Source organism: Eschrichtius robustus, chromosome 16 (genome assembly GCF_028021215.1).
Source record: "Eschrichtius robustus isolate mEscRob2 chromosome 16, mEscRob2.pri, whole genome shotgun sequence".
Classification (NCBI taxonomy): Eukaryota; Metazoa; Chordata; class Mammalia; order Artiodactyla; family Eschrichtiidae; genus Eschrichtius; species Eschrichtius robustus.
In genome coordinates this window covers 84910301-84923487 of record NC_090839.1, presented here as the reverse complement: position 1 = coordinate 84923487, position 13187 = coordinate 84910301, and the positions used below count along the sequence as shown (strand labels likewise).

The 13187-nt window shown below is 60.8% G+C and overlaps 1 protein-coding gene across 3 annotated transcripts in view; it reads left to right on the top strand.

Annotated features, from left to right (window-relative positions):
• The window catches only part of CUX1 (cut like homeobox 1), a 371822-nt gene extending 361582 nt beyond the window's left edge, over window positions 1-10240 (top strand). For all 3 annotated transcript variants that reach the window (XM_068565281.1, XM_068565280.1, XM_068565279.1), the window contains exons 15-23: window positions 1178-1305; window positions 2049-2115; window positions 2834-2946; window positions 5415-5531; window positions 7064-7147; window positions 7753-7809; window positions 8196-8276; window positions 9039-9103; window positions 9331-10240. In XM_068565281.1, coding sequence (XP_068421382.1) covers window positions 1178-1305; window positions 2049-2115; window positions 2834-2946; window positions 5415-5531; window positions 7064-7147; window positions 7753-7809; window positions 8196-8276; window positions 9039-9103; window positions 9331-9400 — 782 coding nt within the window. In that variant the 3' untranslated portion in view covers window positions 9401-10240. The remainder of the gene's footprint in view (window positions 1-1177; window positions 1306-2048; window positions 2116-2833; window positions 2947-5414; window positions 5532-7063; window positions 7148-7752; window positions 7810-8195; window positions 8277-9038; window positions 9104-9330) is intronic.
• Window positions 10241-13187: the final 2947 nt, after the last annotated feature.

Genomic DNA, 13187 nt, shown 5'->3' with positions numbered 1-13187 from the left:
GGGAGGCCTCGGTTCCTCCATCTGTAAAATGGAAATCACCTTAGCTGACTGATGGGACTGTCGTGAGGTGTGTAAAGAGCTGGGTGTGCGGCAGACACCCAGGAGATGGAGCAGGTGAGGGTGAGGCTGGCTGGTGAGCAGGCCGCGCGGTGAGGGGTGAGTCTGCCCAGGAGGGCCGGGGGCCATTCTCCTGGCACTGCCCACAGCCTGAGGCCTTGGGGCATTTCTGAGACAACAGTGCCCCCTGGTGGCCACACAGTCTACCCCAAAGCACAGCACTCCAGGCCTCAGGCCTCAGGCCTCGGCTACCCTCTCTGCGGCTCTGAGCAGGGTTTACTGTCGCCATTTTATAAATGAGGCCCAGACAGGGCAAGTCGCTGCCCAGAGTCACACAGCCAACCAGAAGTAGGGCCAGACCTCAAACTCAGGTCTGCCCAGCTGCCAGGCCACTGCTGTCCTCCCTGCCGACGGCAGCTGAAGGCACCCACGGGGACTGTGCTGGGAGACTCAGCAACCTCTCCCCCCTCCACAAAGGCAGGAAAGTCCCCACACAGAATTATTTTGGATTTGCTTTGTTGTAAAGACAACACCTGGCACCGGGCTGGGAGAGAGGGACGGGGCTCTGGGCCAGGGGAGTCCTGGGGGAGCTGCCCCATCCCTAACGCTGCGCTGAAGCCTGTCGGCGGAGGGGCCGAGCAAGTCTGGTGTCAGTGGGACCCCTCACTCCCCCAGCCCCTGCTCGGTCTGAGGGAGGCCGGCCTGCCCCCCTCTGCACCTCGCACTGCGCCTCCCTTACCTTTCTCCCCACTCCTACCCCCCGCGGCCCTCTCTGGTCATTATCCCAGGGCATCAGCCCTGGAAGAAACTTGGGGCTCATTGGGTTCAGCTTCCTTGCCCTGCTTGACGGAAGCAGTGAGGCCTGGGGAGGGAGAGGGGCTGGTCACAGCGGAGCCGCGGAGGGGGCTGCCCATTGCTCCTAAATCTTTGACATGGGCCCCTTCCCCTACTCAGCGAATTCCATGAGCAGCTCATGCCAGGAGTACCCCACCCCTGCCGGCTGGGCTAATGCTGGTCCCTCGGGCAGGGGCACAGGCCGTGGGTTGGGAGGCACAGAGCGGGGAGAGCACCGCGGGTCCCACCAGGCTGCCTCTGACGGCCATGTCTTCCTTTGGCACAGGGCGCTGTGCAGAGCTGCAGGTCCACATCACTGAGGTCACGGCCACAGCAGCCGAGCAGAGGGACCTGATCGCCCGCTTGGAGCAGGACCTCAGCACCATCCAGCCCATCCAGCGGCCGGACGCCGAGGTGAGCCCCCCCCACCCCGACCCTGCCCCCGCACCACCTGCCCAGGGCTCTCTCAGCCTCACTAAATACCAGCTTTCCAAGTAAGCCAGCCCATTCCTCAGGCAGCTGGTGTCCACCTGCCCCGCCCCAAGCCCCACAGGGGCTGTCACCTACAGCCTCTGGGTTTTGTCTGCTCACTTCACCACAAAGGCCCCATTCGGGATGCCCAGCCACAGGGCAAAGGGCACAAAGCCCCCTGCGTCCGGGCACTGGCTTGGACCTCTGCCCTGGGAGCTCTGGGCAGAAGCAAGGCCGGGATTATCCACCCATCTCACAGCTAGAGGACCTGAGGCCCCGAGATCGGGGAAGGCTGGAGCCCTAAGGACCCTTAGAGGTCATCACATCACCCACCTCATTTTACAGATGAAGAAATGGGGCTCAGGGAAGAGAAGCTGGGCTGGCCCAGGGCCACACAGCAGGCTGGCTGGCAGGGCCCGGTTCGCCCGGCCTCTGATGCCCGTCAGGGCCAAAAGGCCCGGTGTGAACCCCACCGCTGAGCTCTGGCCTTGGGGTGAAACTGGGGCCCAGCTTTATCTTCGGTGGCCCACACGAGGCATCCTCTAAGGACCTACCACTGCTGTGCCCAACCCCTGCCGCCAGATGGCCCCACCTGCTCCTTGCCCCCTATTTGCTTGGCCCCCTGGAAGGCTGTGCTCAATGCCCAGTGTGGAGGCGCCTCCCTGACCTCTTCTTCTCACCTGCAGGGCGCAGCCGAGCTCGGCCTGGAGAAGATCCCCGAGCCCATCAAGGAGGCCACCGCCCTGTTCTATGGTGAGGAGGGGCCTAGGCAGTGATGGGCAGGGCGGGAAGGGAAAAGAGGTGGTACGGCCTGGGCCCTGGGCCCTAAAGAGCGCTCTCCGCCCTCAAAGAAGGCCAGGCCTCGACTCCAGCAATGCAGCAGAAACCCAAAAGAGGGGGTGAGCCCCCCACTTGCCCTTCTAGGCCTCACCCCCCCACCATGGGACCCTGACCCCCTTGGCCCTGCCAGAAGCCGTCGAAGGCTGGTGGGCGTTGGCTCCCTGCGGAGGCCTCAGCCCTGAGATGCAGCCAGAGGGCTGGAGGGGAGGTACCTCCTTGGGTGTCGAGGCCAGAACCCGGGGCTGCTGGGCCAGGACACGGTGGCGGTGGTAGGGGATACCCAGTCCCCTCAGTGTCCCTTTGCTTTCCCCCAGGAAGTGGGGGCCCAGTCTGACAGATGTAAGGGTCTCAGATCCAAGTATAGAAAAAGGGGAGGGTCTCTGGGGTCTGGCCCTCGGACAGTGCAGGCAGGAGGGGCCCACCTCAGGGACCCTCCCCTCCCGAGGCCCCCTATTCTCATGCCCCACCCCTTGCTGCTCCCCTGGCCCCTCTCCCCCTTCCCCGACCTCTCAGCACCTTGTGGCTTCCACCCCATGGCACTTGGCCAGAGCTCCCTCGGGGCTGGTGAACTGAGGGCCCACTGCTGGGCTGTGCCTCCCGCTACTCCAAGCCACTGTCCCCTCCCTCCTAGGACCCTCAGCACCAGCCAGCAGCACCCTCCCTGAGGGCCAGGTGGACTCGCTGCTCTCCATCATCTCCAGCCAGAGGGAGCGCTTCCGGGCCCGGAACCAGGAGCTGGAGGCTGTGAGTCACATCCTTCTCTCCCTTACACTCCTTGGACCTGAGGACACCGTAGAGGACACACAGGCTTGGGGGAGAAAGATGTGTCACAGACCATAAACCTCAGTGGGATTAAATTTGTTCTGTGCAATCAGGGAGGGCTTCCTAGAGGAGGTGGTGCCACACTGGGCTTTGAAAGACGATTCAGACACTCAAGGTAAAGGAGTGAGTGGAAACATGGGGCCAAGGAGCCGGAAGGGAGTGCAGGGACAAAACAGAGAGTCGCCAGGCAAGGTCCCTAGTGCCAGGCTGGGGCGCCACCGAAGGGTTTAAGCGGGGGACCAACACTGCCAGGATGGATGGTAAGAAGGTCACTCAGGCAGCCAGTTCAGGACAGAAGCCTGGCCCGGGAAGACGATTTGGGGGTGGTCACCATCGTCCAGGAAGAAACATCTCAATCAGGTGGGAGTTAGTAGGGGCAGGTCCCAGGGAAGAGAGTCTTTGAACCCTACGAAGAGGAACAGCGTACAGACGGCCAGGAGCTCTGTGGGGTCTGAGAGAGCTTGCTGGCTGCTAAGCACCCAGCTGGTGGCCCTCCTGGAGGAGCCCCATAGGGAAAGGGGCAGTCTAGTCTGCAAAGGTGACCGTCTGACTGCACGTGGGTCTTTCACACGCAGTGCCTCCTTAGGGACTCTGCAGACCACCACCCCCAACCCACCCCCCACCCCCTGCATCCCACAGAGCCAGCCCAGGTCCCCCGATCACTCTCCCAGTAGAAAGAGGAGCCAAGAAGATTTCCGTCTTCTCAAAGAGTCACGGCTTGAGTGGATGGTGGAATGTCTGTCTAGACCCTTGCTCTCCACACCCACAGCTTCCCCCATGGGGTTTCCAGGCTGAGGTCCTGGGGAGGGAGACATTCGCTGAACGCCCACTGCGGGCCAAGCCCAGTGCTGGTCCAGTGACAAGGGTGGACCAGATCCAGTGGGACCCTCTGTGATGTGGGCTCTGGAGCAAGAGGCTTCAAATGAAGGACCGTCAGGACTGCTCCCCTCACAGCTGCCTGCACGGACAGTGGACAGGGAATACCCACACGCCCCTGGGGGACAGGGGACAGTCACTGTGGAAGGCTAGACAGCCCTTAAAAGAAGGTCTTCAAATTAGATCAAATAGGGAGGAAAGAGTATTTATAATAGTCTACCTTTTGCTTTAAAAATCTAGACTTTTTACCATGTACTTGCATTAAGTCATGGTAAAGGACACATCACTTAAAATTTACCATCTTAACCATTTTTAAGTGTACAGCTCAGTGGCATTTAAGTACATTCACATTGTTAGGCAACCATCACCACCATCCATTCCCAGAACTTCTTCATCATCCCAAACTGAAACTCTGTACCCATTAAACACTCACTCCCCATTTCCGTCCCCCTGTCCTCCTGTAACCACCATTCTACCCTGACTCTATGAATTTGACTATTCTAGGCATCTCATATAGGTGGAATCATAGAACATTTGTCTTTTTGTGACTAGCTTATTTCACTCAGCATAATGTCCTCCAGGGTCATCCATGTCATAGCATGTGTCAGAACTTCCTTCCTTTTTCAGGCTGAATAATATTCCATTGTATTGATGGACCACATTTTGTTTGTCCTTTCATCTTTCCATGGACACTTGGATTGCTTCCACCTTTTTAGCTATTGTGACTAATGCTGCTATGAACATGGGCAGGCAAATTATCTCAGAGTCCCTGCTTTCAGTTCTTTGGGGTGTATGCCCAGAGTGGAATTGCTGGATGGTAATTTCACTTTTAATTTTTTGAGGAACTGCCACACTACCATGGACTTTTCCTGTCCTTTTGAATTTTTCACAGTGTGAAGAAAACACCTATTTAAGCATTTTAATAAGTTGGAATATGAGTTCACATTTCACTTTGCCCCTAGATTGGCAAACATTAAAATCACATATTGTATGGTTCCGTTTATACAAAATGTCCAGAGTAGGCAAATCCATAGAGACAGGAAGTAGATTAGTGGTTGCTGGGGGGCTGGGGGAGGAGGGGATGGGGAGTGACTGATGACAGGTGTGGGGTTTCTTATTGGGGTGATAGAGATATTCTGGAATTAAATAGTGGGGGTGGTTACATAACACTGTGAATATACCAAAAAAAAAAAAAAAACAACTGAATTGTACACATTAAAATGGTGATGTTTATGTTATATGAATTATATCTCGATAATAATTTTTAAGCTGATAATACCATAAACAAACAACATGAAGAAAGTGATCCAAGAGCTGTGACTTCTGCCTGGTGCGGGGTCTCCCCAAAGCAGGCAGCTTTGAGCAGAGGCTGGCAGGTCAAGGACACGGCCCCAGGCCAAGCAGGGGCTCCAGGTGGACAGAGCAGGACCTGTGCCAGCACAGAGGCCTCTCGCCACACGCCTTCCACTGCTGGCCCTGCCCACCTGCCCACCCGCCCACCTGCCTGCCCCCAGGAGAACCGCCTGGCGCAGCACACCATCCAAGCCCTGCAGAGCGAGTTGGACAGCCTGCGCGCGGACAACATCAAGCTCTTTGAGAAGATCAAGTTCCTGCAGAGCTACCCTGGCCGGGTAAGTGCCCTCCACAAGTTCAGCCCCAGGTGTACCAGGCAAGGAAGAGAGGTGGTCCGGGCATATCCAGGCGGGAGGGTTGGGGGCAGTGACCTGCTAGGCAGCACTGGGCCTGGGGGCCCTCAGAGGGCATCCGACCCCCCACCCCCTGTGCCTGCCAGCTGTCCTCCCTAGGCTGGGGAGAGCCTCCCGCAGTGGAGCCCTTATGGACGTTCGTTCATCAGAACAAGCCAGGAGGTGGTGAGGTCCAGCAAGAGGCAGGGGTTCACAGGACTCAGGCCCACAGGGGTCCACAGGACTCAGGCCCACAGGAGTCACAGTGACTCCTCTGTGGAATGGGGGTGACCCACTAGTTGACCCCAGGATGTGGGAATTTAACCCCAGGGATGTTGAACATACAGGACAGGCCTGGGGAATTTTTTTTTTTTTTAATAAATTAACTTATTTATTTTTGGCGGCGTTGGGTCTTCGCTGCTGCGCACAGGCTTTCTCTAGTTGCAGCGAGCGGGGGCTACTCTTCGTTGCGGTGCGCGGGATTCTCATTCATTGCGGTGGCTTCTCTTGTTGCGGAGCACGGGCTGTAGGTGTGCGGGCTTCAGTAGTTGTGGCTCACGGGCTCTAGAGCTCAGGCTCAGTAGTTGTGGCGCACGGGCTTAGTTGCTTCGCGGCATGTGGGATCTTCCCGGACCAGGGCTCGAACCCGTGTCCCCTGCATTGGCAGGCGGGTTCTTAACCGCTGCGCCACCAGGGAAGTCCCTGGGCCGGGGGAATTCTTATGTTTTAAACTTATATTAAAAAACAGAAAAAACAAAAAACCAGAATTTGGTCCAACATTCCAAAAACCTATCTATCAAGAGAATGCAACAGAAAGCTACCCACCCTGTTCTGAGCCAGGAGGGTCCTCCCTGGCTTCTCTCAGCCCTCGGGCCTCACAGGGGACCACCTTGTGCAAGAAAACCCTTCTGAGACTGTGGGGAGACAGGATGGGCAGTAGAAGGATGGGGAGCAGTGACACGCTGGTTGGGGGCCTCCCTGGGACAAGACTCTCAGCCACCGGCCCCCAAACCACCGGTTGGAGCTGTTCTCAGGCCACCAGAGGGCGCCCAGACTCCGTGCAAACTACACCGTGGGTGGCCCGCTGGGGGGCTGAGGGTCCCCCGTCTCCCAGGTGCTGGCCTGTGCTCCACAGCCACCCTGCACACTCCCAGCGAAGCCCCTCCAAACCCACCTCCCTGCACGGCGCCCTGCCCTGTCCATCTTATACATTCCAGCCCCCCTCTGGGCCTTAATTCCCCTACCTGCCCTGAGGCACCGTGGCCCTGACCCCAGGCGGAGACCTCTGACCCCGGGCAGTGCCCCTGGACACGTGGCACCATCCATGTCACACTGTCACCCGGGGCCTTCTCCCCGCCTCCACCGTGCTAAGGAGGAAACTGGGGTTCCCTATGATGCTGTCGGTCTGCAGTCCTCGGCCCTGGCCTTCCTGTTGGGTCCCTTGACTGTGACGGGGGTCTCTCCTCCTTTGTTCGCAGGGCGGCGGCAGCGACGACACAGAGCTGCGGTACTCGACCCAGTACGAGGAGCGCCTGGACCCCTTCTCCTCCTTCAGCAAACGGGTGCGTGGACCCGGCCGCCGCCAGCTCACCTGGCCTCAGCCTCCCTCCAGACCCACCCCCCACCCCCCGCGCCAGCCCTGGTCTCACCCTGCAGCCCCCCACACTGCACCCTGACACACCAGACCATCAGGGCAGCCCCCAGGCTCGCTATGGTACCGTGAAGGCCCGGGGTCCACCCGGCGTGGGCCCAGAGTGCCAGGAACACCTGCTGATGCGGAGGGCTATGGCAGGGTGTGTGACAGCGACCGGCTTAGCCCTGGGTGCACACTCTGGGGGGCAGGCAGACAAGCAAAGAGCTCCCAGCGTCAGGTGACTTAACGGTGGTGGGGCGGGGAGCTTGTAACTCCCCCTCCCCCTGCCCTGAAGACCTTCCTGCTGTAGGCAGAACCGGCCACCGCAGAGGGGGCAGCAGCTCCCGTCACTGGCCCTGCTCACACAGAGGTTGGGGGAGCCTAGGATGTCACCCTGAGTGGGGCTGGGCGCCAGGGAGCCCCTGGCAGGCCCCCGGGATTCTGCGGGGACAGCAGGGCAGGGTCCCTCTCTGCAGTGAGCTGGAGCACTGGGGACCCTTTGGGGTCCTCTCCTCATCCCTCCTCCTCCTTCAGGAGCGGCAGCGGAAATACCTGAGCCTAAGCCCCTGGGACAAGGCCACGCTCAGCATGGTGAGTACGCCCCGCCTCCCCCCCGTGCCCCCGCCGTGTCAGGCCTGGGCCTCTGGCTCTGGGCACCTTGTCACCTGCCCTCCAGCCCAGTCTGGAAAGCCCCAGGGACCCCGCTGCCCCTCACAGGCTCCGTCAAGGGTAGCCATGCGACCCGAAACAGGGTCCCTCCCACTCCGGGGCAGCAGCATAATTCATGGTAGGTTCTGGAACTGTGCCGCAGGGGGCGCCATTCCCTAGAATTCCTGTGGCCCAAGTTCCCAGCCTAAACACTGGAGTGAAAGGCCAGCTGCCTGCCCTTCCCTCCCCTTGCTGCCCTGGGATGGGTGAGCCCTGCAGGGGTGGGTGAGGCCTGCCCCGTCCCTACTCACGCCTCGCTTGTTCCCCAGGGGCGGCTGGTTCTCTCCAACAAGATGGCCCGCACCATCGGCTTCTTCTACACACTATTCCTGCACTGCTTGGTCTTCCTGGTGAGCGTCCAGGCGCGGCCAGGGATGCGTTCACCACGCTCCCCCCCCCCCGTCTACCCCCAGGCACAGCGTCTGCTCTTGGCTACTTCTCTCCCCATCAGGGGCCTCATCCCACCCTGGGGACCACAAGCCCACCCATCAGGCTCTTTGGCTGGGGCGGCAGCCCGGCTGACTCCACCCAGGGCCCAGTCCCGGAGGGGCTTGGTAGAGGGAAGGGCCGCTGTGGGAGGCTGACAGGTGGGAAAACGGGTCTAATTGACTCTACTGAGGGACAGCCAGGTGGGCTGCACAGAGAAGGGACATCTTGAGCTGAATCTCCTCGGGCACAGAGGGGCATTCCAGTTAGTGAACACAGCACATGCAGGGGCCTAGTGATGCCTGCGTGTCCACCACGTGTGGGGAGAGGTGGGGGTAGGGCGTGCCTATGGAAGGCTCCAGCCTCAGGGATCCCCACCCGCAGCGAGGGCAGTCAAGATGGCCCCTACATGGCTAGCCTGGGCTTCCACTCTGACCCCAGGGCCCAGGAGGTCCTGGCCCTGCCAGTGGTACACCCAGCAACGTTAGGGATGGCAGCTGCATCCCCAGGCCCGTCTGACCATCTGTGAAACCGGCGGGCCCGAGAGCATCTCTAAGGCCCACCCATCCTGGAGCCTGGGCCACGAGAAACTTCACGTGTCAGGAAGCCAAGCCCAGGGGCCGTAGGTGGACTGCAGCAGCGGCCGTGAGCAGCCCAGGCAGCTCACCGTGTCTCTCCCTGGGCAGGTGCTCTACAAGCTGGCATGGAGTGAGAGCGTGGAGCGGGACTGTGCCACCTTCTGTGCCAAGAAGTGAGGACCCACCCTCGGCCCCCAGCACCACCGCGTTCCTACGTTCCCTGCCTTCCCCCATCACTGCCCCCATCTGGTCCACCCCACGGCCCCTGCCGAGCCCACTGTCCCCGGCCCCCACGCCGGCACAAGGTGCACGCCCCTCGGAGATCTCCATGGCCCCCGCCACCCCCTACATTTCTCTCTTTTTCACACTCGGCCTCAGCAAAGGTTTCTGTGACCCACAGGTTCGCCGATCACCTGCACAAGTTCCACGAGAATGACAACGGGGCGGCAGCCGGTGACCTGTGGCAGTGATGTCCCGGGGCTTCCCCGACACGACAGTGATGGCTGCACTCCCCACCCCTGCTTGTTCAGCTGCTTCTAATGACTTAGGCTTCCCTGGAGAATCCCCAACGTAGACTGCCCTTGCCCTCCAGCCAACAGTGCCAGAGGCCCCCAGGTCTCCTTGGACTCCCTTAAAAGATGGTCTCAGCCACATCCGGCTCCCCAAATCCAGAAAGCTCCCAAGGCCAAGCCAGACTGAGCCAAAGGGACCCCTTCAGGCCCATCTCAGGCTGGTGACCCAGCCTGGGTCTCACCCGCAGCCTGACCACCAGCCCTGGTGGCAGAGACCTCCCGGCCACGATACTGCGTTCCCACTGATTCTGGCTGTGGTTAATCCAGTTGGGATCCCCTGGGCCTCTCTGTGCCAGGCCCCGGGATCCCCTTGGGCTCCCCTACGATCCATCACCATCCCACCAAGGCATGGAAGCCCTTCCTTGCAGGCCAGGAGGCTTTGAGTCCAGCCCCGCCACCTTCCTTTATCATGGCCCCACCCCACCCCAAGAAGAGAGGGAGCCCCTGAGGGCAGGATAGTTTCTCTTACCCCCTCCCAGCCCCTTAGACCCACTATGATTTTTGCTTTCTTCTTTAGCAAGATATTCTGGCTTTTAGGTGAGGAAGAGCACCCACGCCCCAGGCTCTTCAGACCCAAGGACTGGGCTGAGGGGCCCAAGTGCTTCTTGGCCAAGGAGGACTAGCTGTGGGCCATCCTAGCATGGCCACCCTGGGGCCACTGGCAGATCTTCCTAACTTAGATTTGCACTTGCATGTTCAGCTTTGCACATTTTGAATAAACACATTGTTGCAGCCACACCGGTGTCCTGCCCTCTGTGACTCTGAGGGTACAGGAGGCTGGTGGGCGGGCTCCCGCAGCGACACCCCCGGGAGCTATGGCTAGACCTCACAGCTGCTCTGCTGGCATGGGACACGGCCCCCCACACGTGGGAGGCCTCTCCCCCTTTTCTCATCCCCAAGAATTCCCTGAGTGAGTCCAGAGCTTTGCGGAAACCCAAACCCACAGTGTCTGAGTTCTCTTTTTTTTTTCTTTTGGCCACACTGCGCGGCATGTGGGATCTTAGTTCCCCAACCAGGGATCAAACCCGTGCCCCCCGCAGTGGAAGCGCAGAGCTGCAACCACTGGACCGCCAGGGAATTCCTTGTCTGAGTTCTCTTGAGCAGACAACCCAATCAAAAAGAGAAATCCACTCCTTTTATAAGAACTGCCCATCAGGGTGTGGTTGGATGTGTGACATCAACTCCTGGGGAACACCTGCTTCCCTTTCTGTGTACCCTGGAGCCATGTACTCTGTCCCTTTCCCTTGGGCCCTGCCTGCCACGCACTGCAGAGCCCATGCCCACCAAGCCCCCTGTGCCAGGCTTGCATGGGGACACCCCTGAGTCACAGGTTCTAGGTCACCTGGCCTCCAGCCCAGCCCCACTGGTGTGGGTCCCCTCCCACCCAGACAGAGGGCTTCCTCTTGGTCTGTGGTGTTTGGCGTTATCCCACTGGCCAGGTGGCCCATGAGACTGGCTCCACACCCAGCTCCCACCCTGCAGTCCACCAGGCCAGAGTCCCCCATGCTATCCTTGTCTGAGTTTTAGCCCTGAATGCTCTAGAGTTTGTGCCTCCAGGGGTCCCCTTTGGGGTCCCACCCCAGCGTCCCTCGTCATCTGTCCCATCAGGACGTCCTCTAAGGCCACAGAGCCTCCTGCCCTCGGGGACCCCAGATAGACCTCTCCTCCCTGACCCTCACTCCTGTCCCCATGACAGAGCTACTCTTGGCTAATCACTTCCCCCCCCCCCCCCCCGCCTTTCCCCACCGCAGCCACTTCCACTTCTCCCACCAGTTCCTCCTTGTAGGTCAGAGTCCCCCTCACTTCCTCCTCCCTGGCGATCAGCGCTCTTGTCCTGCCCAGGGCTCCACACCCCACGACCCTCCCTGGCCAATGACAGCCCACCACTGGAGCTCAGCCCACTACTCGGAACCAGGTTAGTCCACTGGGGGGCCAGGCTCTCCCATCTCCCATGAGGGTGGGGTCCACAGCCAGGCCGTGCAGCGTGGAGCCTCCCTCCCTCTCTCCCACCCTGCAGGCGGTCACGCACCCACCCCTACACTCCCACACGCCTCCCAGCCCCCTTCATAGGTCAGGTTCCCAGCCAGATGTCCAGGCCTCTGTGCAGCTCCAAACGGTGTTTGGTCCGCGCCTAAGCTTTCATTAAGGGTTTGCTGGCCAGGTCCTGGCGAGAGAGCAGCCGGTCTGTGTGTGGAAGGGTAGGGGCCGGGTACCGGGGCCTCAGACCAGGCCTGCCTTGCTTTAGAGGCCCCATGGAGGGCAGCCCAGGGCTGGCGGGCAGGAGGTGAGGACTCCGGGGCAGACTCCACCTTCACCAACCCACCGCTCCTCTCTAGGCCACACCCTTTCCATCCACAAGACTGGGAAAAAAAACCTTCTTTGCCTGTCCTGCTTCCTGGGTAATTAGAGATGCGAAATGGCTTTGGGAAAGGTTAAAGAGCTCTCTACAAAGGTCAGAGGTCACAAAGGTCAGGGGTCATTATGGGTGGGGGAGGGCAACATATGGAGGCACTCCCAGCTAGCAGGGAGACCATGGTAGATCACAGAACAGCCAGAGGTGGGGTTGCAGAGAGCTTAGCAAAGGCAGGGAGACGCAGATCTAACTGCCTGTGGGAGCTGAGGGCCTGGGGCAGGGGCAAGAATGGAGAGGAGGGGAGGAGCCCGGCACCCCCCAAGGAGCAAGCAATAGGTCTCATCTCTGAGCAGCCCTTCCACACTTCTGCTCACACTGATGCCCTTCTGCTCCTCTTGGGCGCCTTCCAGGCCTGCTGGAGCCCCTCCATCTCTTCTGGGAAGCCTCCCGGAGGCCCCCAGCTCCCCAGGGGTTAGTCCACAAGCTTTCGCAAAGGCCAGCAGCAGTCTTTGTTCTTTCAGCCAGACTGGGATCTGCCCTAACCTATGCCCCGTGTTTTGGGGCTGCAGAACCAAGCAGGGGTGAGGAAGACAGGGCTGTGTTCCCCTCCCCCACATCAGCCCTGTGTGACTTCTGAAGACCTCCCCGGGTGGCGTCAGTGTCCCCATCACTGTGAAGGTGGGGAGGTGGGACCCGTTCTCGGGTCTTCCCTGCCCTGTAGCCCCGGGGCTATTTCCTGCACCGGAGCTCTGGGGGGAGGGGGCGTGGCGCTCGCCCTTGGGATTTATGGGAACCAGACGTTGATTTCTCCCGTTGCGACATCTGGGCTTTCTCGAGACGCCCACTGTCCCCACGCCGGAGGGTCCGGGGCCCCCGTCGGGCGCCCACGCCCCACACACCCCACTACCTTACTACTCAGGCCACCCGCCCGGCCTCCACCCGCCACGCTCCCGGGGCCACCACCCCCGGCTCCGGGGGACGCCTCTGCACGGCGGGGATTCCGGAGCCTGGCTTGGAGCCTGCTCCGCGAGACCCAGCAGCCGCGGACTCTCGCCCCAAATGCAGCGGCTGCAAGCCAGCTCCTAACCCCTCTGGGCCCCAAGGCTCGGCAGCCCAGCCGCCGCCACCGCCGCCACCCGGAGGCAGCGAGCAGCAGCGGCGGGCGCCGAACAGGCTCGTGCGGAGGGCGGGGGGCGCGGCGGGGGCGGAACCTGCGAGGGGCGAGGGGGCCGAGCCCGAGGCGGGGGCGGGGCCGGGAAGGCGCGCGCCGCACGGGCAGAGGGTAGGAGGGGGAGCGGGCGGGGCGCGCGCTGCGCGGGGCTGGGCTCGGAG